This window comes from Cyprinus carpio, chromosome B22 (genome assembly GCF_018340385.1).
Source record: "Cyprinus carpio isolate SPL01 chromosome B22, ASM1834038v1, whole genome shotgun sequence".
Lineage (NCBI taxonomy): Eukaryota > Metazoa > Chordata > Actinopteri > Cypriniformes > Cyprinidae > Cyprinus > Cyprinus carpio.
The window spans coordinates 3,173,071-3,198,096 of NC_056618.1; the positions used below are offsets into that span (position 1 = coordinate 3,173,071).

Below are 25,026 nucleotides of genomic sequence, written 5' to 3' on the forward strand. Positions count from 1 at the left end.
AACAAAGTGGATCGCATTCATACTCAACGAGATTTGGCTGTAGAGTATGTACTCTTTTAGCGCTCGTTAAGTACATATTGAAATTAAGTACCTACTCACTGAGTATGCCATTTCAGACACAGCCAGTGGCCAACCCTAACCAGGAACTAAAAGTAAACTAAAAAGTACACACTTTTGAGTGTGTAGTAAAAGAGTAGGCAAGCTTTGGGACATACTATAACATCATACAATTGCATCTTTAAAGGACCACTCTGTCACACTTGTTACACACACCCTGTTACTGTAAACTGGCCTGTCAATCATCTCATCACAGTTAACATCCTCCACATTTCATTTAATTTAACTTCCTACCATACGGGAGAGAAAAAAAGTTGCTTGTTGATCTGCCAGTCACGGGTCTTTCATGCGGAGAACTCTGCTCATATTTTCTGCATAATGATGTATTTGAAAGTTAATGACCAAACGGTTGTTTATAAAAGTTCACATTGCTGTTGCAGATGAAATATAACACGGATAACAATAAATAAATATTTTTACCAGGTTAGATGTTGATTATTAGTAACTCAAACCCTTTAAATCCTCTCTACCTAACCGTCGATCGCGCACATCCACGACATTTGTTGTTTTTCTAACGCGTTTTATTTTTGTTTGTAGTTCTGGAATGAATCCTTCGCCAAAGCGCAATGGATTGTGGGCAATTTTAGTCATTAGAGTGTGCATGGTTCCACTCTTCAAAAATTGACCTGAAATAGAAGACCATCCGGGGACTTTTGGCATACTCTTTTCAACATACTATGCTTTGGGACACACTTATTCTAATCTCACATATTATCTAGGATGGATAGTATGAACATTGAGACGCAGGGCTAGAGTTTACACTTTTTCGGGACAGATGTTAATTTACATGAACGACTCTGGGAAATGGCACACCCTCTACAGTGAGCAACATATCTCTAAACTCTTAGGATCTGTTTTACCTTTAAGTTTACTTCTTGTAAGATTGAGACCAGAAACAATTCAAATGATACCAGAAATGACTGAGAATATCACTTGCATTCATTTAGAACATTATATTATACTATTGACCATTCTGAGTGAACTGGGTGAAGGGCAGGAAGTGGATGAAATGAATAGGTAAGAAAGGGGTTTTCTCGCATCTTCTTTCAGTGAGATGTGGAAACAGATTCGAATACACTCCGTGTGTATCTCAGACAATACAAGTCTCTGAGGTTCTTCAAATCCTAAAACATAAAGGCAATATAGGACAAATAACTTACTCAAACTGAGGGCTTATAAATGCAAAACTAAGGAGCTAATTAATAAGGCACACCTGAACTGAGGACTCTACTCAATCTGTAACCCAGGAGACAAACAGGCACAGAGGAGAACATGAAATAAATAACAAACCAAAACATAACACAAGGAAACTGAATCAGAGCAGAATATAAAAATTACAATAAAGCCGTTTTTCCACCGAAATTACCTGGAACAATATGTCCCAGGAACTTTTTTTTTCCCAGGATCAATTTTTCCCCCCAGACCTGTTGCTGTCTGCTTTTCCAACGTGGTCTAAAGTACCGAGAAGAATAGGCACTGGTGATGTGATAATCTGGTGACGTAGATCTGCACGCGTTTCGCAATACCAAGTACGCAAATTTCTGACTTGTATCCTTCAGAGGTCAGACTTCGCGTGTTCAACTCAGGAGTGTGATCTCCCGTGGATGGGACGACGCAAGTCCAGTAATTCTGCAAACAGCAGCGTGCTTGATAACATCAGTGAGCTTGCCTTGGCTACTGCAATTTTCCTCATTGTATTTACAATAAGATGAAATATATCAAACACCTCTGCCCCTTTTCATTTTCATTTAAACATATTAATAGCCGCAGAAATGTAGTTCAGTGAATATACATACATTACAATGAAAAGAAATGTTATATCAAACATTGGCTGTTTTCATTTTCATTGTAACATATTAATAGATTAATAGAATAATAGAATAAAGACCAGAGATTACCTGTTAAGATTTACCCAAAACGAATTATATCTTATGTTTATCCACTACAGAGACATCAGAGCCGGTGGCAAATGTCAGAAGGACTAGCCGAGTTGAGGCTGCTCTCGTCGGGATACATGAGCACTGAGCGCCCGCTGATTGCGTAGGGCTCACGTCTCTGAAATCAGCGAAGCACATTTTCAAATAGGCACTGTTTTTAGAAATAAACCAAAGAACTACTTTTCTCACCTGAAATAATTTTAAAACTACATTTCATGACACAAATGTGAATAGTAGTTTAAATACAATGCTGCGTGAACTCAACCAATCAGCATGTTCAGCGCTCAAGTCCCACCTCCGAAAGTTCCGCATCTTTGAAAAAGTACTACCTTGCAAGCAGAGACTTTCTGAGGGGCATTATTTTTACCCGAAACTTTATTTAGATCCTGGTTCCTGCAGTGGAAACACACGGAGTACCATCCCAAGTTGGTCTCACCTGGTTTTCCTGTGTTTTGGTTGTAAATGTTGCCTACTTTCAGTTCAGTTCTTTGTCTTGTCCTGTCTTGTTTTTTATTTTTAATATATATATATATATATATATATATATATATATATATATATATATATATATATATATATATATTTATTTTTTTTTTTTTTTTTTTTTTTTGGTATTTGGTGTGCTTGCCTTTTGCGTCAGTAACAGCATGCACCAAATCTCAAAAGTCAAAGTCTGCTCTATTGTCAATTCTTCCACATTTACAGCATACAGAGAATTGAAATTGCGTTACTGTCAGAACCTTGGTGCATAAAATTACAGATAGATAAAATATAAAATACAGCTATACAAATAAGGGCATGTAAAAATAAATAAATAATAAAAATAAAGTTAAATAAAGCAACACAAGGCACATGGCAGACAGAGTGCAAACCAATGAAGTAAACAAACAGTGCAGATAAAATGATTGTAGTGCAAAATAACTTATTCAATCTGATTAAAGTGACAAAAAGCTCAGAGAGCAGTTCTTTATTTAAACTGACTGAAGAGGTAGTTGAATGAGTTAGTTATCTATCTTGGTCTCATCAGACCAGAGAATCTTATTTCTCTGTTTTTTAGCAAACTCAATGCGGGCTTTCATGCGTCTTGCACTGAGGAGAGGCTTCCGTCGGGCCACTCTGCCATAATGCCCTGACTGGTGGAGGGCTGCAGTGATGGTTGACTTAATACAACTTTCTCCCATCTCCCGACTGCATCTCTGGAGCTCAGCCACAGTGATCTTTGGGTTCTTCTTTACCTCTCTGTAGCACACTTGAAGGAATGAACAAGCGTGTGTTTTGGTTGGGTTCTTTTATTCAGCCAGCGTCATTCGCAACAGCTCCGTACCACACAGTACAACATGACTCAATACTGATAGTCTCGTTCAAAACCTCGCGTGAACTAACTTTTCTTTTCTAGGTTTTTCTCCGGGGGGGTTTCTCTCTGGCTTACTGCCACCAACTGGACACCCATCACATAGCTGTATACTACAAATTGACATGCATGTACTGAATAATTAAATAACCATTATTAATAAAATAACTGAAATTACAAAAACTATTACATGGGGGGGGGGTCTAGCTTTTAACTCATTAACTCATCTTATAACAATTATACTATTCTATCAATGTATATTCTAGATTTCCCCACATTCTCCCCTACAAAACAGAATGTAGTCCCGACATTCTCAGAATAAATTACTGGTTATCTACCTGTAGATCATATCTTTGGTAGGAGTCAGTGATACAACAGTTTTAGTACTCGTGCTATACTGTCACACGACACACAACATGTATCTCCTTTTCCATGCAGTGTGTTTGTAGCAGACATCATTGTGCACCATGATCTTCTACCACCATCTCTGTTTATCAACAGGAATCTGTACTTTCACTGAAGGAATCTAACCTTGCACCATTGAAACAATTTACTAAATGTTTTCTTCTGGAATGTGATGGTAACTATTTTCTCTCTCAAAAAAAAAATATGAACTCAATCTTATTCTGATCTTAATTTAACATTTTAACTAGAACTAATTACTGTGATTTAATTCAGCAGTTTACCCATCTACAATACTAGGCTGACCTAGAGTATGGTAAGTAAACATTTTTTTTTGTTTTTCTGTTTCACAAAGGATATACTCTTTTGCAGGCAGGTTGTGAAGGAGTCTCCCCGTCACTCTCTTCAGGATCATCAGTTTCTCCAGCCTCCTCTCTGGATGAGGACACATCGTCTTCTCCCCTTCCTGCTCCTTGTTCATGTTCAACCTCTGATTCTGCATCGTTCAGCATCACTGTGTCTTCTGAATGAGGTTCTGGAGGTTCTTCGAAGCTCTGATTCTCCTTTTTGACTGGCAGTCCAACCAGGCATTTCCAATCATCCTCACCATCTGAACTATCCCAGAATGTTTGATTTTGTTGTGTCAATGTTTTTTCAGTCTTGGTTTTTTTCTTTTTTTCTTTTTCAGGTCTTCCAGGTAAACATTCTCTCTCTGCAGGTAAGTAGTCACACGGTAACAAGAGGTTCCTGTGTAGTGTTCTTGTTTTCCCTTTGCCTTGTTCAGGTCGAACTTCATATACCGGACTATCCTGGTACTTCCTCTTGGTGACGACATAAACTTGTTACTCCCAAAATGATCGAAGCTTCCCAGGTCCACCTTTTTCCTTGAAGTTCCGAACAAGTACTCTGTTCCCAAGGATCAGTTCAGCTCCGTGTATTTTCTTATCGTACAAAGCTTTACCTCTTTCTTTCTCTTTGTGTGACACTCTTGAGGCTAACTTGTAAGCTTCTGTCATTCTCTTTCTCCAGTCCTCAGCATAGTCATGGTACGATGAGCTTTGGTTCTTTGCTGGTACACCGAACATGATATCAATGGGCAGTCTGGGGGTACGGCCGAACAGGAGATAATAGGGAGCAAACCCTGTAGCCTCACTTTTCGTACAGTTGTATGCATTAACAACTTTTGCAAGTGACGTCTTCCAGTCAGCTTTGGCGGTTTCTGGTAAGGTCCTCAGCATTGCTAGCAAAGTTCGATTAAACCGCTCAACTTGACCGTTCCCTGCGGGGTGATACGGTGTCGTGTGGGAGCCTTGCACGCCACTGTACTCTTGCAGCTTTGAGAACAGCTTGTTATCAAACTCCCTACCTTGGTCGTGATGCAGTTTTGTCGGGAACCCAAACTTCAAAACAAAGTCCCCGAACACCTTCTCAGCCGCTGTCTTGGCGCTCTTGTTTCTGCATGCATACGCCTGTGCGAATCGCGTGAAGTGGTCCATCACAACTAAAATGTATTCATAACCTCCCTTACTCTTCTCTAGGTGCAGAAAATCAATAGAGACCAGCTCAAATGGATAAGTGGTGGTGATGTTTACCAGAGGAGCTCGGGTCAGTTTGTTTGGACGCTTGCTTCTCAAGCAACTACAAACACGCGTGACAAAATGTTCCACTTCCTTTTGCATATGGGGCCAATAAAACCGATCTCTAATTAAGTTCAGCACCCTTTCTGCTCCCAGGTGGCCCATGTCTTGATGTAACTCCTTATAAACGAGCTCATGGTATGTCCTAGGCAATACCAACTGATCACGAGTTGCTGTTTTCCGAAACAAGAGACCATGTTCATCCAGGTATAATTTTGCCTCTTTCCCTCATCAGTCCCCGAAGCTCTCTACCCTGACTTCTGTTCACAGGCCGGGGTTTCATTTTTAGATAAGTAACAGCTTCTCTGATTTCAGGGTCTTCCTCTTGGGCTTTTCTCAGTACCTCCTTGGGGATCTCTGCAACTGAAGTGAATAGCTCCTCCTCCTGTTCTCCCGACAACGCAGTTTCAATTGTAAGTGGACACAACCACGGCCCTCTCTCCTGACTCTGTACTACCGCCGACTGAGATAAGCTGACCATGACTTCTGGGTGCACTTCTTCTGAACAGGTTTTCATGTACTGTTCCATATCCAGCGGCATACGCGACAAGCCATCCGCGTCCCCATTTGACTTTCCTGGGCGGTATTTGATGGTAAATCGAAAGTCAGCAAGTAACGCTACCCATCTGTACGTTGTGGCATTTAACTTGGCTGTTGACATCACATATGTGAGAGGGTTATTGTCCGTGTACACAATGAATGATGGTGCATGATAGACATAGTCCCTGAACCGCTCACATATAGCCCACTTCATGGCCAAGAACTCCAACTTTCCTGAGTGAAGATGGTAGTTTTTCTCAGGGGGGGTTAGGGTTCTTGATCCATACGCTATTACCACTAACTTGCCTCTTTGCCTTTGATAAAGCACCGCACCAAGGCCTTCCTGTGAAGCGTCGCAATGGAGTACAAAAGGGTCATCCAGATCTGGATATCCCAGCACTGGTGGGTTAGATAAATAATCGATTAACTCACACAGGGCCTTTTGATGTTCATCTGTCCACGTGACTGGATGTGATGACACAAGCTGTCCTTGGCCATGTTTCCCTTTTCCTTTCCGCTTCATCTGTACTTTCCCTATTGGTGTCTTTTTTTCGGCGAGCAGCAGATAGAGAGGTGCGGCCTTGCGGGAAAAGTTTTCAATGTATGATCGGTAGTAGGAGAGAAATCCTAACAACTTTCTCACCTCACCTACTGTCTTAGGGGTCCTTTCTTTCAGTGCTTGGACAGGAGCAACGTCAGCCGGGTCCATCGTGTACCCATCTTTTGTCACCAGCCTCCCTAGGAATCGTACCTGATTTCGGAACACTTCACATTTTCGAGGCGTTAGTTTGACACCATGATTTTGATAACACTACAGCACTTTTCTAATGTCCTGAAGATGATCATCAAATGTTTTAGAATGAACTAAATTATCATCCAAATATGGTTGACATACCTCATCACGCAATTCTCTCAGGCACTCCTCCATGCTCCTTTGGAATTCAGCAGGTGCATTTGACAATCCGAAAGGGACCCTCACCCATTCATATAGTCCCCACGGTGTAATGAAGGCAGTGAGAGGTCAGCTGGATTCTTCTACAAAACCCTGGTGATAGGCTTTGCCTTGATCAAGGACTGAAAACCAGGTGTTGCCTGCCAAGCTGTCGAGCATGTCCTGTATGCGGGGAATAGGGTGTCTATCTGGAATGGATTTATTGTTTAACTCCCGATAGTCACAGCAGAGGCGGAGAGTTCCATCTTTTTTACGCACACAGACTACTGGTGAAGAATATGGTGACTTAGATTTAGTAATCCACCCCTTATTTAACAGATCCTCCAGGTATTCTTTCACCTCTCTGCGAAGTGGCTTCGGGACTGACATGTATGTGTGCTTCACGAATGTGGTATCATGGAGGCGGATTTTTAGCTGGAGAGATGGAATACATCCTACATCGCTGTCATCACGAGCAAAAGCACCACTCTCCTCCCTTAAAAGCTGCTTCACCTTCTGCTGCTGTTCAGGTTTTAGGTGATCAATGCATACAGGAGGGTCCCATAGGTTTTCTTTTTGAACCGTTAACGTTGTATTTGCATTTTCTGTAGATTGTCTGACTTGTTCACCATCTTTTTGGAACAGGCTTTGGCTGGTGTGAGCAACAGTCGCACATGCAACCTCTTTCTGAGCGGTCACTGGTCTCACCTCGGCAGGGTAGATGTCTTTTACTCGCTGTATATGGCCCAGAACTGCCCGTGGAGGCAAGTCAATGTCATGAGTAGTATCATTGATCACAGAAATACAGATGCGTGAACAGGTCCCTCTCTTAAGGCAAACAATGTTTTCCTCCACCCTCAATCCATCTGGCCACTTCGCGCACTCATCCAGTACAAAAAGAGCATCTTGATCAGATAGCAAAGGGCCCGTTTTGATGCAACATTTGACAGCTCTAGCCTGTTGGGCAGGGATTTTTGTTACTGACTTTCCTACCTTCACTACTCCATCACTGAACACTTCGTCTTGGCTTCTCACTAAGTTCAGCAAAACCTCTGCTTTTTGCTCTACACCACTGTTCAACAGGTACTCAATGACATTGTAACCAATGATGGGCTCCTCTGCCACTTCATCGTCACCACATACCAATACCGGTACCTCCAGTTCCAACGGTGTGTTTTTGTCTGTTCCCAGCTTGAATGTCACTTCGACCCAGCTTTCAAACGGGATCACTGTTTGATTCACTGCTCGACCGGTGAGGGTTCCAGGGCCTAGGATCTCTTCAAGGCCACGCAGTGTTGTGTGTGGGAGATGTTCTTTTCGCAAACGTTCTTTTTCATTCATGAGACTTGCTACACCATCAAAGAAACAGTTCACCATACATTTTTCTCCGATCAAATTCAATAACTGTGCATTATGTTTGGTGGACAGCTGATTAGTAGTTATGGATCTGATATGCTGCAGAGGACACTCCTTTCGCTTTACTGCTTCCTGAGTTTCCAGCTGCTTAATGCCATCACACAAGGTGTCATATTGATGTTCTGGCCACAGTGAGGGTGTGGTGTGAGTTGTTACTGCCATACTGTTAGCTGAGTGTCCTCTTTCGGTTCTTCCTGTAGGTGGTCCCCTGCACCCTCTGGAAAGATGTCCACTTTGCCCACATTTAAAGCAATGATCACACTGGTCACCTCTGCCATTATCTTGACATCCACGGCATCCTCGCTTCCTTTTTCTCTGGGCTGCGTGGAACGGTAAGTACTCATCGCTTTCCTTCATTTCTCCGATCTCCTCTTTCAGCTGTTTAAAGACCTCATAAAGCTCAGAGTCTTTCTTGTCCATGACTTGTGGAGTTTTTCAAAGCTTTTAATTGTGTGCATGTGGACTGTTCTTTACCTCCCACAGCATGACCCTTTCTCTCTTGACTTTGACGTAGTTCTACTGGAACCTCACTGACTTTAGTTTCTTTGATGTTGGCATTTTTTCTTGAACTTTTGCTGTCGTTCACACTCAAGACTTGCAGCTTTGTTCATAGCTGTGATGAGAACCTCATCTGTGATTGTAGGATCATCAAGGCAAGTTTTTAGCTGATACTTAATGTGATCGTTCGATAACCCTGTTCCTAGTGCGCGCAGAAATCTTCTCTGTATGAGATCAGGGCTGTATGGTTCTTCTCCATCTGGTTCTCGAGCAGCAGCTAAAAGTCTTTCCTTCAACTCAATGGCACGGAATAGGAAGTTTTGTGGTGACTCACGGCTCTCTTGAGTGATGTTTATCAGCCGATGATACAGGTCTGTGGAGCTTTCTTCCTTATAATGGCCTTTAAGAATCGTGCGCAGCTGAGAAAGGGTTAAATCAGTCTTGATCTCCAGCATATCACGCAGGCTCATACCTGGACTCACCGCTCTTATCACAGCATCAATAATTTCAGACTCTCTGTGTCCCTTGTTCACTCCAGCATCAATTTGGTGCATCAAGTTGTTGTATGAAAGCTTATCTTTCTGACCACGTTCTCCAATTTGGCCATTAATCTTAAAATCACGCCGGATAGTGACTTCAGGAACTGCATGATGATGATCAGAAAACACAGGGGGACTTGACACATCAGGAACTTTCAAACTCAGACGTTGGATTTCGTTTTTATTTCGAACACATTTGTTGACAACTCAAACTGATGCTGCAATTCTGTGTACTGTCTCTTTAAATGCGCGAGCTCCGCCGTATTTCTGTCTGCGTCACTACTGCAATCTTGTACCGCGCGGTCGCTGCTTTGCGTCATCTTGCTAGAAAACTCTAACAAATCTAACACATGTTGACGGGCTACATCGTCATCTTCCGTCTCTATAACATTTTCTACTGATTCATTTATTAATCTGATCAGCGAGTGCCTTTTGGTTTGTCCCTCCTCCACTGACAGTTTCACATACACACACACCTCGTGCAGCTGATTGAGCCGCAGCCGGAGCAACGCAGCGCTCAGCTGATCTTGCAGTTGCTCAGTGTCCATACTCAGCGTCTTCGTAGACAACTACCTCAAAACGGCACCGCCGATCCCATCCTCGTCGCCAGTATTTTGTAGCACACTTGAAGGAATGAACAAGCGTGTGTTTTGGTTGGGTTCTTTTATTCAGCCAGCGTCATTCGCAACAGCTCCGTACCACACAGTACAACATGACTCAATACTGATAGTCTCGTTCAAAACCTCGCGTGAACTAACTTTTCTTTTCTAGGTTTTTTCTCCGGGGGGTTTTCTCTCTGGCTTACTGCCACCAACTGGACACCCATCACATAGCTGTATACTTCAAATTGACATGCATGTCCTGGATAATTAAATAACCATTATTAATAAAATAACTGAAATTACAAAAACTATTACATGGGGGGGGGTCTAGCTTTTAACTCACAATTATCTTATAACAATTATACTATTCTATCAATGTATATTCTAGATTTCCCCACATCTCTCACCAAGACTCTTCTCCCCCGATAGCTCAGTTTGGCCAGACGGCCAGTTCTAGGAAGGGTTCTGGTCATCCCAAACGTCTTCCATTTAAGGATTATGGAGGCCACTGTGCTCTTAGGAACCTTAAATGCAGCAGAAATTTTTTGTAACCTTGGCCAGATCTGTGCCTTGCCACAATTCTGTCTCTGAGCTCTTCAGGCAGTTCCTTTGACCTCATGATTCTCATTTGCTCTGACATGCACTGTGAGCTGTAAGGTCTTATACAGACAGGTGTGTGGCTTTCCTACTCAAATGAAGGTGTAGAACCATCTCAAGGATGATCAGAAGAAATGGACAACACCTGAGTTAAATATATGAGTCACAGCAAAGGGTCTGAATACTTAGGACAATGTGATATTTCAGTTTTTCTTTTTTAATAAATCTGCAAAAATGTCAAGAATTCTTTGTTTTTCTGTCAATATGGGGTGCTGTGTGTACATTAATGAGGAAAAAAATTAACTTAAATGATTTTAGAAAATGTCTGCAATATGACAAAGAGTGAAAAATCTCTGTTGCTAATGAGTCCCACCACAGTCGTGTCATCCACAAACTTAATGAAGAGGTTAGAGTTGTGTGACAGTGTGCAATCGTGGTTCAGCAGAGTGAAGAGGAGGGGGCCCAGCACACATCCTTGGGGGGGGGGGGGCAGTGTTCAGTGTGATGGTGCTGGATGTGTTGCTGCTGACCTGCACTGCCTGAGGTCTTCCAGTCAGAAAGTCCAACAGCCAGTTGCACAGCAAAGTGTTGAGCCCCAGCTTGACCAGTTTGTGAATGAGCTGTTGAGGGATGATTGTGTTGAATGCTGAACTGAAGTATATGAACAGCATTCTGATGTATGAGTCTTTTTTGTCTAGATGTGTGAGTGTTGAGTGGAGGGCAGTGGCGATGGGGTCGGTCGAGGGGTTGGACCGATATGCAATCTGGAAGGGGTCCAGGGAGGTGGGAAGGGCAGACTTGATATGGTGCATGACTAGCCATTCAAAGCACTTCATGAGAATAGGAGTAAGTGCAACTGGACGGTAGTCATTGAAGGTGGGTGGAGACGGCTTCTTCAGGACTGGAATGATGGTGGTAGCTTTGAAGCATGTGGGGACGACAGCCTGACTTAGTGAGATGTTGAAAATATCTGTGAAGACCTCAGTGAGTTCCACTGCACAGTCTCTCAGTACACGCCCAGGAATGTTGTCAGGACCCGGAGCTTTGCATGTGTTGATCCTGCTGAGGGATCTCCTCAAGCTGTCCGGGGACAGTGTCATCACCTGGTCTCCGGGAGGAGGTGGAGTCTTCTGTCCAGTGGTGCTGTTTTGTTCCTCAAAGCGAGCGTTTAAGGTGTTCAGCTCGTTCAGCTGGGAGATAGTGCTGTCACAGCTCCGAGATGGGGGCTTGTAGTCCGTAATGGTCTGTATCCCCTGCCACATGCTCTGAGTGTCTCTGCTGTCAATGAATCGATGAGCTAACCTCCTGGAGTACTGTCTCTTACCCTGTCTGATGCCGCGGGATAGGTTGGCCCTAGCTGTCCTCAGGCCCACCTCATCTCCAGCTCTGAAGGCAGTGTTCCAAGCCTTCAGGAGTCTGTAGACCTCTCCTGTCATCCATGGCTTCTGGTTGGCCCGGACAGTGATGGTCTTTGTGACTGTTACATCATCAATACACTTGGTAATGTAGACAGTGACAGTCTCTAAGTACTCTTGATCCCCTTTTACACTGCACGTTGGTCCCAATAAATTGCCAGATCACCTTCTGTGTGAACACAAACACGTCCCGGGATTGATTCCGGGGATCGATCCCAGATTGGGGACCTAGTAACATTGCCAGGTTCAGTCCTGGTTCGAGCTCTGTGTGAACAAAAGTCAGAACCAGTGCCGTAAAGGGTGTGTCATAGTGATGACGCACGTTATCATACAACACCTTTACTAGGTGTTTTTAAGGCAGCTCAACGTTCGTGACGAAAAAATATGTGCAAACTATACTGAAGCAGAGATCAGTTAGCTCCTCACTATCCGCGCTAAAGCTGAGATCGCTCGCCAGCTTAAGTGAAAGTTTACGTGCCTAGCATTTTTGACTCGTACATTACACATCACATCCTGATGTCACATGTCATTACGGGGCTTTTACGGGTTGTGTGTGAACGCACGCACAGATTCCGGGAAATCACTGGCAGTGTGAATGAACCAAAATCTAATGATCCGAGAACAATTGCCGGGACACATTACCTAGCGACTTTAACGATAGGTCTGTATGCAGGCATTAGCGTGACAGTGATGTTGTCTGAGATGCCAAGATGGGGGTGGGGTAGGGCCTTGCAAGCTCCTTTCTGGGTGGTGTAAAAAAGTCCAGAGTGTTGTTTCCCCGTGTTGGAAAGTCTATGTGTTGGTGTATTTTTGGGGACATACTCTTTAAGTCTGTGTGGTTGAAATCCCCACCTAAGATGAGAAAAGCATCAGGGTGGGCTGTCTGCTGCTCACTGATGTGCTGGTACAGTTCATTTAGTGCCTCGCTCCTGTTGTTGGAGCTGGGAGGGATGTATACAGCAACGAGCAGTATGGCTGTGTATTCCCTCTGTAGATAGAATGGCCAGGACTTAATAATCATCAGCTCCACCAGGGGTGAGCAGTGTTTGCAGACCACAACAGCATCGCGGCACTACGCATCACTGATCCACCGCGGGTCTTACCTCCCTTGATGAGAACTCTGTCTGCTCAAAAGCATGTCAGCTGATCGAGAAGAATAGCACAAGAACACTGTTGCTGAGCATTGTTTCCATAAACACAAAAACACAACAGTCTCTTACAGTCCTCTGAGTTGAGCGTAGTAGTCAGATGTAGTCCAGTTCATTGTCCAAAGAGTGTATGTTAGTCAGTACTATGGTGGGGAAAGCTGGCTTGTGTGGGTTAGCCGTTAGGCTAGCCTGGATACCTTCTGCTTCCTCTCACGCCGCTTGTGGCGCCTCCGCTGTGCGCGAGATGCAGTAGTGGGGGTCGGTGATAGGGTTAGATACCACAGCTCTTCGGTGTGCGCAGAGTTTAACACTAAAAATGTGGTTCTGCCGACATCGAGCAGAAACTCACGACTGTATGTGCACTTAAAGACAGCTAGACGCGATGAAGACATACAAAGACACTGTGACTCACAAGACAAAAAAACATGAAAAACACCATTCTGATGGGAGAGAGAGAGAGAGATGATCTGATATGTGAAATAGAATCTTTATTCTGTATCACTTTTTTCTTTAAAATTCTAATTGTTTCTGTTTTTCTATATTCATTAGGTCAGCTATTCATTTACTTTACAAATGAGGTGTGTACAAAATTTTGTCATTGAGTCGGTTCACTTAAGATCAAGGCCAAATTTAGTCTCATTTTAAAGTAACATTTAATTGCAATCTTTATCATTATTTTTATGTCACGTCCCAAAACCATTCAAGCTGGTGGTTATTAAGCCTCTTATTAAGAAACCACAACTAGATCCTAGTGAACTGGTCAATTACAGACCCATTTCAAATCTTCCATTTATGTCTAAAATTTTAGGGAAAAAAAAATGTCTCCTCAATTGTGCTCCTTCCTGCAAAAAAAAAAACAACAAAAAAAAAACGATCTCTATGAAGAATTTCAGGTTTCAGGCCCCACCATAGCATAGAAAGTGCACTTGTTAAAAATTACTTGCTTCTTGCATCAGACCAAGGCTGCATCTCATTGCTAGTTTGACTTGATCTTTGCGCTGTGTTCGACACCATAGATCACGACATACTCATAGATAGATTACAAAACTATACAGGTATTCAAGGGCAGGCTTTAAGATGGTCTAGATCCTACCTTACTTGTCTGATCGCTACCACTTTGTTTATTTAAACGGGGATTCATCTCAATTATCACCAGTAAAATATGGAGTGCCACAAGGATCTGTCCTAGGTCCTCTGCTATTTTCAATATACATGTTGCCCCTTGATAATATTATTAGAAAATATGGGATTAGTTTCCACTGTTATGCTGATGATACTCAACTATATATCTCAACAAGACCAGGTGAAACTTCAAAACTATCTAAGCTAACAGAGTGTGTTAAAAATGTAAAAGATTGGATGACCAATAATTTTCTCCTATTAAATTCGGATAAGACAGAGATATTACTTATTGGACCAAAAAACAGTACACACAATCTCTTGGATTACAATTTGCAACTACACAGATGTATTGTCACTTCCTCTACAGTCAAAAATCTGGGTGTTATATTAGACAGCAACTTGTCTTTTGAAAATCATATTTCCCATGTTACAAAAATAGCATTCTTTCATCTTAGAAACATTGCCAAGCTACGAAACATGTTACCTGTTCCTGATGCAGAAAAGCTAGTTCATGCATTCATGACCTCTAGACTGGTCTATTGTAATGCACTGCTAGGTGGTTGTCCTGCATCTTCAATAAACAAGCTACAGGTAGTCCAAAATGCAGCGGCTAGAGTCCTTACCAGGTCGAGAAAAAATAATCATATTACCCCAATTTTACAGTCTCTGTACTGGCTACCTATTAAGTTCTGTATCAGTTACAAAATATCATTACTTACCTATAAGGCCCTTAATGGTTTAGCTTGTGCGTACCTAACTAGTCTTCTACCACGCTACAATCCATCACGTTCCCTAAGGTCACAAAACTCTGGACTTTTGGTAGTTCCTAGGATAAGCAAAGTCCACTAAAGGAGGTAGAACTTTTTCACATTTGGCTCCCAAACTCTGGAATAGCCTTCCTGATAATGTTCGGGGTTCAGACACTCTCTCTCTGTTTAAATCTAGATTAAAAACACCTCTTTGGCCAAGCATTCAAACAATGCATCTCATAATTTTGTACAGCATTTTTTTCTGATCAAATGCACATTATTATTCTTTAGCTTGGGTTAAACAAATCAATTTTGCTTGGTTGGAACAGCAGCTACGCTAATTATGTCTCTATCTGTTTCTCTGTTTCTTCTGGATTTACATCCTGTGGTAACTAGGATTTACACAAGCTCCAGTCTGGATCCAGAACACCTGAGAAGAGATGATGCCAGCCCCTCAGAGGACCTCAGATGATGCCAACCCTCAAGCAACATACATAACTACCAAATTTCATATAATCATATAATTGCTGTTAATAGTGTTCATCGTCTGTTTGATTATGTCTTTATTTTTACGTACATTTCTGCCGTATGTACATAAACTGACAGTCACCACTGATAAGTTACTACTAAATATTGTAGAAACTTAATTTTCTGTAAAGTTGCTTTGCAATGATTTGTATTGTGAAAAGCGCTATGCAAATAAACTTGAATTGAATTAAACTTGAATTTACAACATCAAAAAAAAAAAAAAAACGTTAATAAATAATAATAATAATCCTCATCATTTGTGCAGATAGTATTTATTTTAATACAAAGTATATCAAAATCACAATAATGACATTGATGTTATCTAGACACCATTAGACATATAAACCTAAAGCTATAAAATTGTTGTGCGTCGTAAAGAGAGATTTTTTGGGGAAATATTGTGTTTTTAAGGGGCTTTTTGGTGTGTTTTTGTGTATGTGTTTTTATATTGATAAAATAATATTTGTACTTCTGTCAACAGAGAATGCAAAAGTTTGCTTTATGAATAGCTTTATTACACTGCACACCTGGATGAATTATAATGCTCTTCTCCATCATTTGGTCATCACTGGCAGATTTACTGTCAGGCAAAAAGAATTTGTAATATTACATACAGAATACAGAATGCAGCTGAATTTGTCCGGTTCAACTGAGGTCAACTGAGAGACTTCAAATCCACATATTTAAACACAGTGTTTCTCATCATGAAAGACAGTGATTGAAAAATGTGCTGAAAATGTGAGCATGAAAATTTACACACAAGGTGACTGACAGAACATTTTGTAGAGGGGGCAGTAATATTCATTTTGGTCTATCTTCAGTCAGTCAATCTTAGTACCACATTACAGTGAAACAATAATAAAAAAAAGACCATACCAAATATTTTTCAAACATTGGTTCTATGATGTTTGTTTCAGAGCATCTATTTCAGTTATTTAAATGTCAGATTATATTAAAGGCTATATTGGAAGAAATTATTTGAACAAATAACCATATTTAGCATTCTAAAATGTTTTAAAGAATTGCAAAATAACAATCATCTGTATTTGAACATTCTGAAACAGCCTTTTTTTATATTATCATAACATGATAATATCATGGTAAATGTACATCATTACATTGTCTACAAGTCCATATCAGATAAACAAAATGCATAAACAAAGAAATACAAACAATAAAATGACAAAATTGATTAGTGCAAAATATAAAATTTACAAAAAAACAGACAAACATTAAGAAACAAGAAAACACTGTGCTTGAGTCTGGGGCAGGGCCTCTGATGAGCAAAGACCGGTTGAAAATCTAGTCTACTGCCCATTCTACTCCTCTAAACCTTAAAAGAAACCACAAAATTGGTCTCAAATCAATGTTAAAAAAACCTGCTGATTCAGAACCTCTGAAATAGAGTTATAAAAATGTCTGCATTCACCTGGAGGTTTGCTAGAGTGTGTCTGTAGGTCAAACACATGATCATTGAGGATTTGGTTTGACATTAGACCTAACGCAGAATACTATCGTCATCCTCCAATTGTTTCTTTGGATAAAGATGCTGGTCAGGAGACTTGAGTGAGTAAAATGTCTCCTAGAACAGAAACAGATTCAGACTTTGACCAGTTCTGTCCCATTCTGGAGACTGGCAGCATCAAGCTAGTTTACAGCATTCACTTAATCTGACCTTTGTGTCATTGGACATAGTAAATCCAAGCATCTCCTGAGTTGATGATGAATATATTGTGTGAATATCAGCAGAAAGCTAACTTTACTTTGAACTTAAAGCTTACAGAAAAGGGGCTTTAACTGGTCAGATTCCAGATTAAGGCAATGCCATGCATTTACTAGGGTGTTCTTGGTGGTGCTAGGGTTAAAAAAAGCCCACTCCCATGTCTCTTTCTTTTTATAAACTAATTGTCTTTAAGTAAGTAACTACTTTACATAAGTAAATAAAGTAATACATGTCCTAAACAAACCGTACAATTTAAGGGATCATTCATGTCCATCACCAAAGTGTAAGACACAGAGGTTTGGGGTTATTCAGATCACTAACCCTAATGCCGGGAACACACTGCACGATTCTCAAAGTCGCCGGACTGCTGTTCAATCTAGCACCGTCTAGTTGCTGTTGTGTGCACACGACACGACAGAGGTTCACTCATTACACAACCTTTCAAGTGACAACTCTGGTCTACGAACTACATTTCACAATTGAACCCTCGTGAGAAGTGATACAGTATGTAAGGCCACCTCCCGCGAGCCTGGATTTCTTTCTGTTAGAAACTGTAGCCCACAAGAAGCTTGCTATACAAGTTGTCTGTCTGCTGGTTTGCAGTAAAAAATAAAATAAACCTGAAGAGACGATGGTGGCTTGCAGAAGCCATGCGTGTTCTGTTGCAGGTCAATGACTCCTCCCCCTGAACTTCCCTCTGCCCTGTATCTTGCTCTCTCATTGGCTGTAGGTCATCGCTGATGTCATTTCCAGTCAAAACACATTTCACACTGCAGGACACAGGACACGATGCAATTTCGGGCACTTGTCTTTGATTTCCACTAAACTGTTGGTCAGTGAAAATCGGTGCTAAAATCGTGCAGTAAGTATGAAGCCCTGCATAGATATGAGCAAACATTACTCACACTAATGATCGGCAATATGGGTTGATGCTGTGACATCACTTGTCAGTGTGGACAGACAAATTACTTGTCGCTGGAAACTTATCACTTTGTAAGACAAAAACTATGATTCATTTGATTTCTCATGACACAGACTGAATATAAAGAACAATATGGAATGAAAAGGAAATATGTTTGTCTGAAAAGCATAAAAAAGACATAATTCACTTTAAACACTGAATGTCTGGTGGAGTGTGTGGCGTGTTTGTGCAAAATGATAGCTCAGCTCTCCACCAGAGGCAGTCTCGGTCCCTGTCAGCCGCGGCAGCATCATCCCTGCTACGGCACTTTCTTCTTTTCATCTCTTTCCTCCGGGGACGGCCCTTCACAGGGCACTGGGGTGGAACAGGACGAGGGCTGGAGCAGTGGCGTGGGAACGAACCCCGTCAGGTTCAGACTCTCCATGGAGTCGGCGTTGAGGAGGCGCTGGTTCTCATGCTGGGGGCAGATCACGTAGCGGCTGGGGGGGTGGACTTCTACAGTGGCCACTGAGCCTGAACCCTTCAGGGCCCCGAGAGCACACGGGACCCCCATTATGGGGTCCCAGCCCCCCACGGCCCCCAGCTCTCCGAAGGTCTCCTCCATATTGACATAGAGTATCTCATCTGGGTCTTGGCTCGGAAGATCTTCCAGGACCTTTTCGAGCTCGCAGCACAAGATCTCGAAGCTCGGCCTGTCCTTCGGGCTCAACAGCCAGCAGGAAAACATCAGGGAATAGCTGTGAAAACACACAGAAGGCAAGAATGTCAAGCATTGCTTGTCTCATGATTGGCTGTGATGTTTTTCACAAAAAAGAACATCAGTCTTTTCTTCACACAATGCTCTGGTTTGGCTGTAATACAGACACGAGTAGGGCTGGGATCCAGAGCCGGATTTTATTCAGTACCGTTTAGGGATGCAACGTTTTTTTGATATCTGAAGAATTAGGGATGTAACGATTAACCGCCAGCCGGTTGCAAATCGATTAAAATATGTGACGATTCAAATCGGTTGAGATTTTATATGAACGCATGTCTGAGGGGAACTTACTGTCTTTAGAAGATTTTAGATGGTATTTTTTCTTTTCTTCTTGGCTCTGTATAATGCATTTTAAAGGTCATAAGTGCAGCGCTGTTTATGCATTTTAAAGGTCATAAGTGCAGCGCTGTTAAAAAAAAGATGAGTGAATCTGTGCGTTCAGCTCGTCCGCTGTTTCATGCAGATATTTTTATGTATTTTCACAAAAAAAGACCATTCTGTTTTTGCTTCAAAATTTCAAAATTATACAGTCTAATTTATTCATGTTGCATCATGCACATCTTTGTTTGCTCTGGTTTGGCTAATTGTAAATGGACAGACACAGGCAAAGTATGGGAAGAAATTAATTTTATTTGTGTTATCCATTTGAGGGCTTGTTTTAAAATTTCAATTTTGTTTTTTACATTTACAGTACCGTTTGACATTTAGGTTTTTCCAAAGCGACTTACAAATGAGACAAAAAGAAGTCAAAACCAACAAAAAGCAATAATATGCAAGTAAGTATATTATTATAATTATATTTCAATTTCACAAAGAAATGTGCAGCATTTTGTCCAAGCAATAATAAAAGAACACATTTAATTTATAATTGAAATAACCTAAATCTCATTTTGTTGAAAAAATAAAATAAAATCGTGAATCGAATCGAATCGTGAAATTTATCATAGCAATCCCTAGTAACTTTAAGTAAGTAAGTAAACTTTATTTATTAAAAATCAAGATAAAACATCATATACAAAACATAAAACATAAAACATAATAGCTCAGTCAACTGAAAGCTTGACTGAATAGAAGTGTCTTTAGCTGTTTTTTTAAAAGAATCAACAGAATCGACCACACGCAGAGACAGTGGCAAGGCATTCCACAGTTTGGGAGCAACTGCTTGAAAGGAGCGGTCTCCCCGAGTTTTAAGGCGGGTTTTAGGGACAATCAGGAGATTTTGACCTGAGGAACGAAGAGTACGGAAAGAAGAATAAGGAGTAAGCATGTCTGCGATATATTGGGGGGTCTGTCCATGTAATGCTCTAAAGGTTAAAACTAAAATTTTATAATTAATTCTAAATTTTACCGGAAGCCAGTGGAGAGTAAAAAAAATTGGAGAAATGTGTGCCCTTCTGTTGATTCCTGTTAAAAGCCTGGCTGCTGCATTTTGCACCAATTGAAGACGGTTCAGAGAAACATTGTTAAAACAAGTAAAAAGAGAATTACAGTAATCTAACCTTGAAGAAATAAAAGTATGAATGATCATCTCCATGGTAGCTTTGGGCAATATTTTTCTCAATTTAGAAATATTTCTCAAATGATAAAAAACAGTTTCTGACCAACTGTCTAGAATGACCATCCAGAGACAACGATTGGTCGAACAAAACACCCAGGTTTCTTAGGCTCAACTGGACGGATGAGTCCAAGGAACAGAGGTGTTGTTTAATTTGAGGTATTTTTTGTTCTGGAGCAATGATCAAAGTTTCAGTATTTTTTATATTCAGTTGTAAATAATTGTTGTATAACCAAGTCTTAATGCATGACAGGCATTCCAATAAATCATTTAATTTACCTAAATCTGGCTCTTTGAATGAGCAGTACAACTGAATGTTTAAATAACATATTGGACATATTTACATAACATATTAACCATACTAAAATACAGTCATGGCCTAATGGTTAGAGAGTTTGACTCCTAAGGTTGTGGGTTCGAGTCTCGGGCCGGCAACACCACGACTGAGGTGTCCTTGAGCAAGGCACCGAACCCCCAACTGCTCCGCCGCAGCATAAATGATACACACTGCTCCGAGTGTGTGTTCACGGTGTGTGTGTGTGTGTGTGTGTGTGTGTGTGTGTTCACTGCTCCGGGTGTGTGTTCACGGTGTGTGTGTGTGTGGGTGTGTGTTCACGGTGTGTGTGTGCGTGTGTGTGTGTGTTCACTGCTCCGGGTGTGTGTTTCGTGTTCAATGCGCCGGTGTGTGTTCACGGTGTGTGTGTGTGTTCACTGCTCCGGGTGTGTGTTCACGGTGTGTGTGTGTGTGTGTGTGTGTGTTCACTGTTCACTGCTCTGTGTGTGCGGTGTGTGTGTGTTCACGGTGTGTGTGTGTGTGTGTGTGTGTGTGTGTTCACTGCTCCGGGTGTGTGTTCACGGTGTGTGTGTGTGTGTGTGTGTGTTGACTGCTCCGGGTGTGTGTTCACGGTGTGTGTGTGTGTGTGTGTTCACTGCTCCGGGTGTGTGTTCACGGTGTGTGTGTGTGTGTGTGTGTTCACTGCTCCGGGTGTGTGTTCACAGTGTGTGTGTTCACTGCTGTGTGTGTGTGCACTTTGGATGGGTTAAATGCAGAGCACAAATTCTGAGTATGGGTCACCATACTTGGCTGTATGTCAGGTCACTTTCACTTTCTATTCAGAAGTGCCACAAAAGAAAAAGAAAAGAAAAGATGTTAAGTTTGCAGTCAGAATGGCTGACCGCTGGTAAAAGTGTCTGTAAAACCAGTTTGCAAGTTAAGTTCAGTCAACAGCATTTGTGACAATGTTGATCATCACCATTTTATTTTTTATTTGTAATTTTTTATCATGAAAAATCTGCTTTACAGTGAAGCACTTACAAGGGAATGACTAGTATCTGAATATCCACAAGATGTAAATAAATAACATAACCTTTCTGCTTCAAATTCTATTTGTATATCTCTATTATCAAATAAATAAATAAATGATCAAATAACAAATATTGTCAAATAAATAATAAAAGCCTTTACTTTGTTGCTGTTTCAGTGACACAGCAATAACCATCACAAGTCAGAGACATACAGTCAAAGTTTTGTTGATTCTAGCACTGCATTGGTTCCTTCTATACACATTCATAACCCAGCAGTGCTACTTCCTTTAGAGCAAAGCTTAAGCTGAGGATGAATGTAGTGTTAACCAGAGGTTAAATATATGTTAAGCCAGGTCCAAGCACAGTGTGAAAAGCCATGCAGGTTTTTGAAAGGCATACTCACATGCTGTCCAGGCAGTCTGGAGGCTGTTTCAGACGGTTGCCCTGCCTCAGATAATCATAGATTTCACTGTTTTCCACTCCAGGGTACGGTGTCTGACCTCGAGTGGCGATCTCCCACATTGTCACTCCAAATGACCACTGCAGGACAGACAAATGCACCTTCAGAAACGATACGAACGCTGAGAGAGAGAGAGCAGTAAATGATACTCACTACTGTAAAACAATAGATTTCTTTTCAGAGGTGTAACAAGTTATTACATTTTGATAGTTTTGGAACAATGTGCATCATTCTCAATAAGACCAGGCACATGTATTTTAATGTCAATTATTATCTCTCTGCACACTGTAAATTGTTTTCAATGCTCTAGTGTGAATAGGGATCAGAAACACAACGGCTGCTACGCTTGTTCAAGCTCTGGAATGCTCTGAATCAGTTCTTTCTCATTCTGTTGATCAAATCGAGAACGTCTTACCACGTCACTCTTAGTGGTGTACACTCTGTCCGCCAGACTCTCGATGGCGATCCACTTGACAGGCATCTTAGAGATGCGCCCTTGTCTGTAGTAGTCTCCATTATAGATCTTCTTAGACAAGCCAAAGTCCGCCACGCACACATTCATGTTCTCATTTAACCTGGTCAGCAGAGATAAACACTCAAATTAATACAGGATGAAGATTTCTGTAGTAGGCAGCAGCGTACGAAGCACATGAGACGTGTCTGAGCTTGTGTGTTCGTTTCCCATCAGCACTCACATGCAGTTTCGAGCTGCCAGGTCTCTGTGGATGAAGTTTTTTCCGCTCAGGTACTCCATTCCTCTGGCGATATCCGTCATGAACTTCACCAGCATCTGAGAGGGCAGATACTACACAAAGGAGACAGAGATAATCCAAATATTTAAAACATCAATGATTCACGATTCATCAGTGAATGATCTTTTCTTGTTCTTGTGTTCTTGCTTTGACAGAGAGATGGAGCCAGAGACTTTCCCAGATTCTGCTCTGACCACACACAATATCAGAAATCATAGACCAGTGGGCTTTAAAAACACTTCTTCGGTACAACATGTTCCTGTGCCTGACGTCTGTGCTTTAGAGGAACTTCATTTATGATTACAAAGGAGTTTCACAACTCTGACCATGAGGATGTGCATCTAGCCACAAAACAAACCGGTCATCAATTAGATCTTGACAGAATCATTCTGTGCGATTGCATCAGAGGGAACGGCCTTGCTTATCTCCAGTGTTTACATTCAGCAGTGATGGTGTAATGTTTGTGAAAAAGACTTCTTTTAGAGAGTTATGCTGATGCCAGATAGGACAATCTGTGTCTGTATGAGCCACTGTTTCAAATTTGTGCATAAGATTTGTTTCCACAGTTTCTGATTCTGTTTTTTTTTTTTGTTTTTGTTTTTTTTCAGATAAATACATTATCATTTAAAGGAATTGCTCACCCAAAAACAAACTTTACTCACATTCATGTGGTTCCAAATTTTTTTTTCCTGTTTTATTTAGTTAGTTAGTATGAACATTTTTATTTATGTTTTCATTTTATGAAAAAGAGCATGATCATGAACATCTTTTCTGAAAGAAAGTCACACAGGTTTGGAACGACGTGAGGCTGAGCAAGTGATTACAGACTATTAATCAATGCTGAAGCACTGTTCTGATCTATGTCTTAATGCAGTTTGCCATCATGTCCTTTTTATTTGCCCTGTCCCCTCCAGAGCTCTTCAGTGCACTCACCACGGGCGCGTCTCCGAGTCTGGAGTACAGCAGGTAGCTGTGGAGGTCACCGTGCTTCATGTAGGGAAGGATGACCACAGGAGACGGATAGCCTTCACTCTCCACCGTCTGCAGACACACACCTATCACACAACACACAAACCATCACTCATCCACCCTGTCTTAACTACTTCTTACTGAATATTCTGTTTTACTCTGAGGATATAATTCATGTGAAGAGGCACAGGTCAAAATATTGACTTGATGATGTCTGTTTTCATTCTGAGCTCATTCAAGTCTGACGCAACTTCTTTCATGTCCTTATTTCTGTGAATAAAAACATTCTCAGCTACTGAATATGATGCACTTTAATAATTCTGTGTAATTATATACTGTCTTAATGTGTTTCCTGAAGTGTTAGACCATGTGACTGGCCTCCTGTTACTGTATTATAGTTTTTTAGCCGGGAGACTGAAAGAGTGAACACACTTACCTAGAAGCCGCATGACGTTCTGATGATCGAACTCCTTCATGCACGCCGCCTCTCTCAGGAAATCTTCCATTTCAGTGCGAGTGCAGATAGCGACTGAGCAAAACACAGCAGAGCATGAGCTGAGTCTGATGAAAATGATCACAGGTGTTTTCAGAGATGCTGCTGTCGCTTTTGACTCACTTTTCATGGTCTTCACTGCTACTTTGAGCACAGAGTCCTCCTGAGTGAGTGAACCCTCCATCACAGAGCCGAACTCACCTGCACACACACACACACACACATACACACACACACACACACACACATACACACACATCCCGTTCAGTCCAGACAATAAAGCCTGCGGTTCCCTACAGCAGTTATGTAATGCTCACCTTCCCCGAGTGTTTTTCCCAGTGTTAGCTTGTGTCTGTCCACCATCACGTCCTGTAGCTTCTGCTTGAGCTCATCACTGATCCCCAGAGAGTTCACTGAGAAAAGAACCAGCCATCTGAGAGATCAGCATCTGATTTCAAAGCTGCTTTGAGTGTTTTCAACAACATGTGAGAAAAACAATAGATTCTTTAGAGAGAAACCTGGTTTTGACACTGACACAATGCTGTTTCCTCTCTGTACTGT

At 41.5% G+C, this 25,026-nt stretch overlaps 1 protein-coding gene across 1 annotated transcript in view; it reads right to left on the minus strand.

Annotated features, from left to right (window-relative positions):
* Positions 1 to 16,022: 16,022 nt before the first annotated feature.
* The window catches only part of LOC109092662 (tyrosine-protein kinase receptor UFO), a 47,012-nt gene continuing 38,008 nt past the window's right edge, over positions 16,023 to 25,026 (minus strand). The window contains exons 13-20 of the mRNA XM_042749997.1: positions 24,783 to 24,878; positions 24,589 to 24,666; positions 24,409 to 24,501; positions 23,937 to 24,058; positions 22,947 to 23,056; positions 22,667 to 22,826; positions 22,195 to 22,331; positions 16,023 to 18,911 (exon numbers count right to left, since the gene is read on the minus strand). Coding sequence (XP_042605931.1) covers positions 18,473 to 18,911; positions 22,195 to 22,331; positions 22,667 to 22,826; positions 22,947 to 23,056; positions 23,937 to 24,058; positions 24,409 to 24,501; positions 24,589 to 24,666; positions 24,783 to 24,878 — 1,235 coding nt within the window. The 3' untranslated portion in view covers positions 16,023 to 18,472. The remainder of the gene's footprint in view (positions 18,912 to 22,194; positions 22,332 to 22,666; positions 22,827 to 22,946; positions 23,057 to 23,936; positions 24,059 to 24,408; positions 24,502 to 24,588; positions 24,667 to 24,782; positions 24,879 to 25,026) is intronic.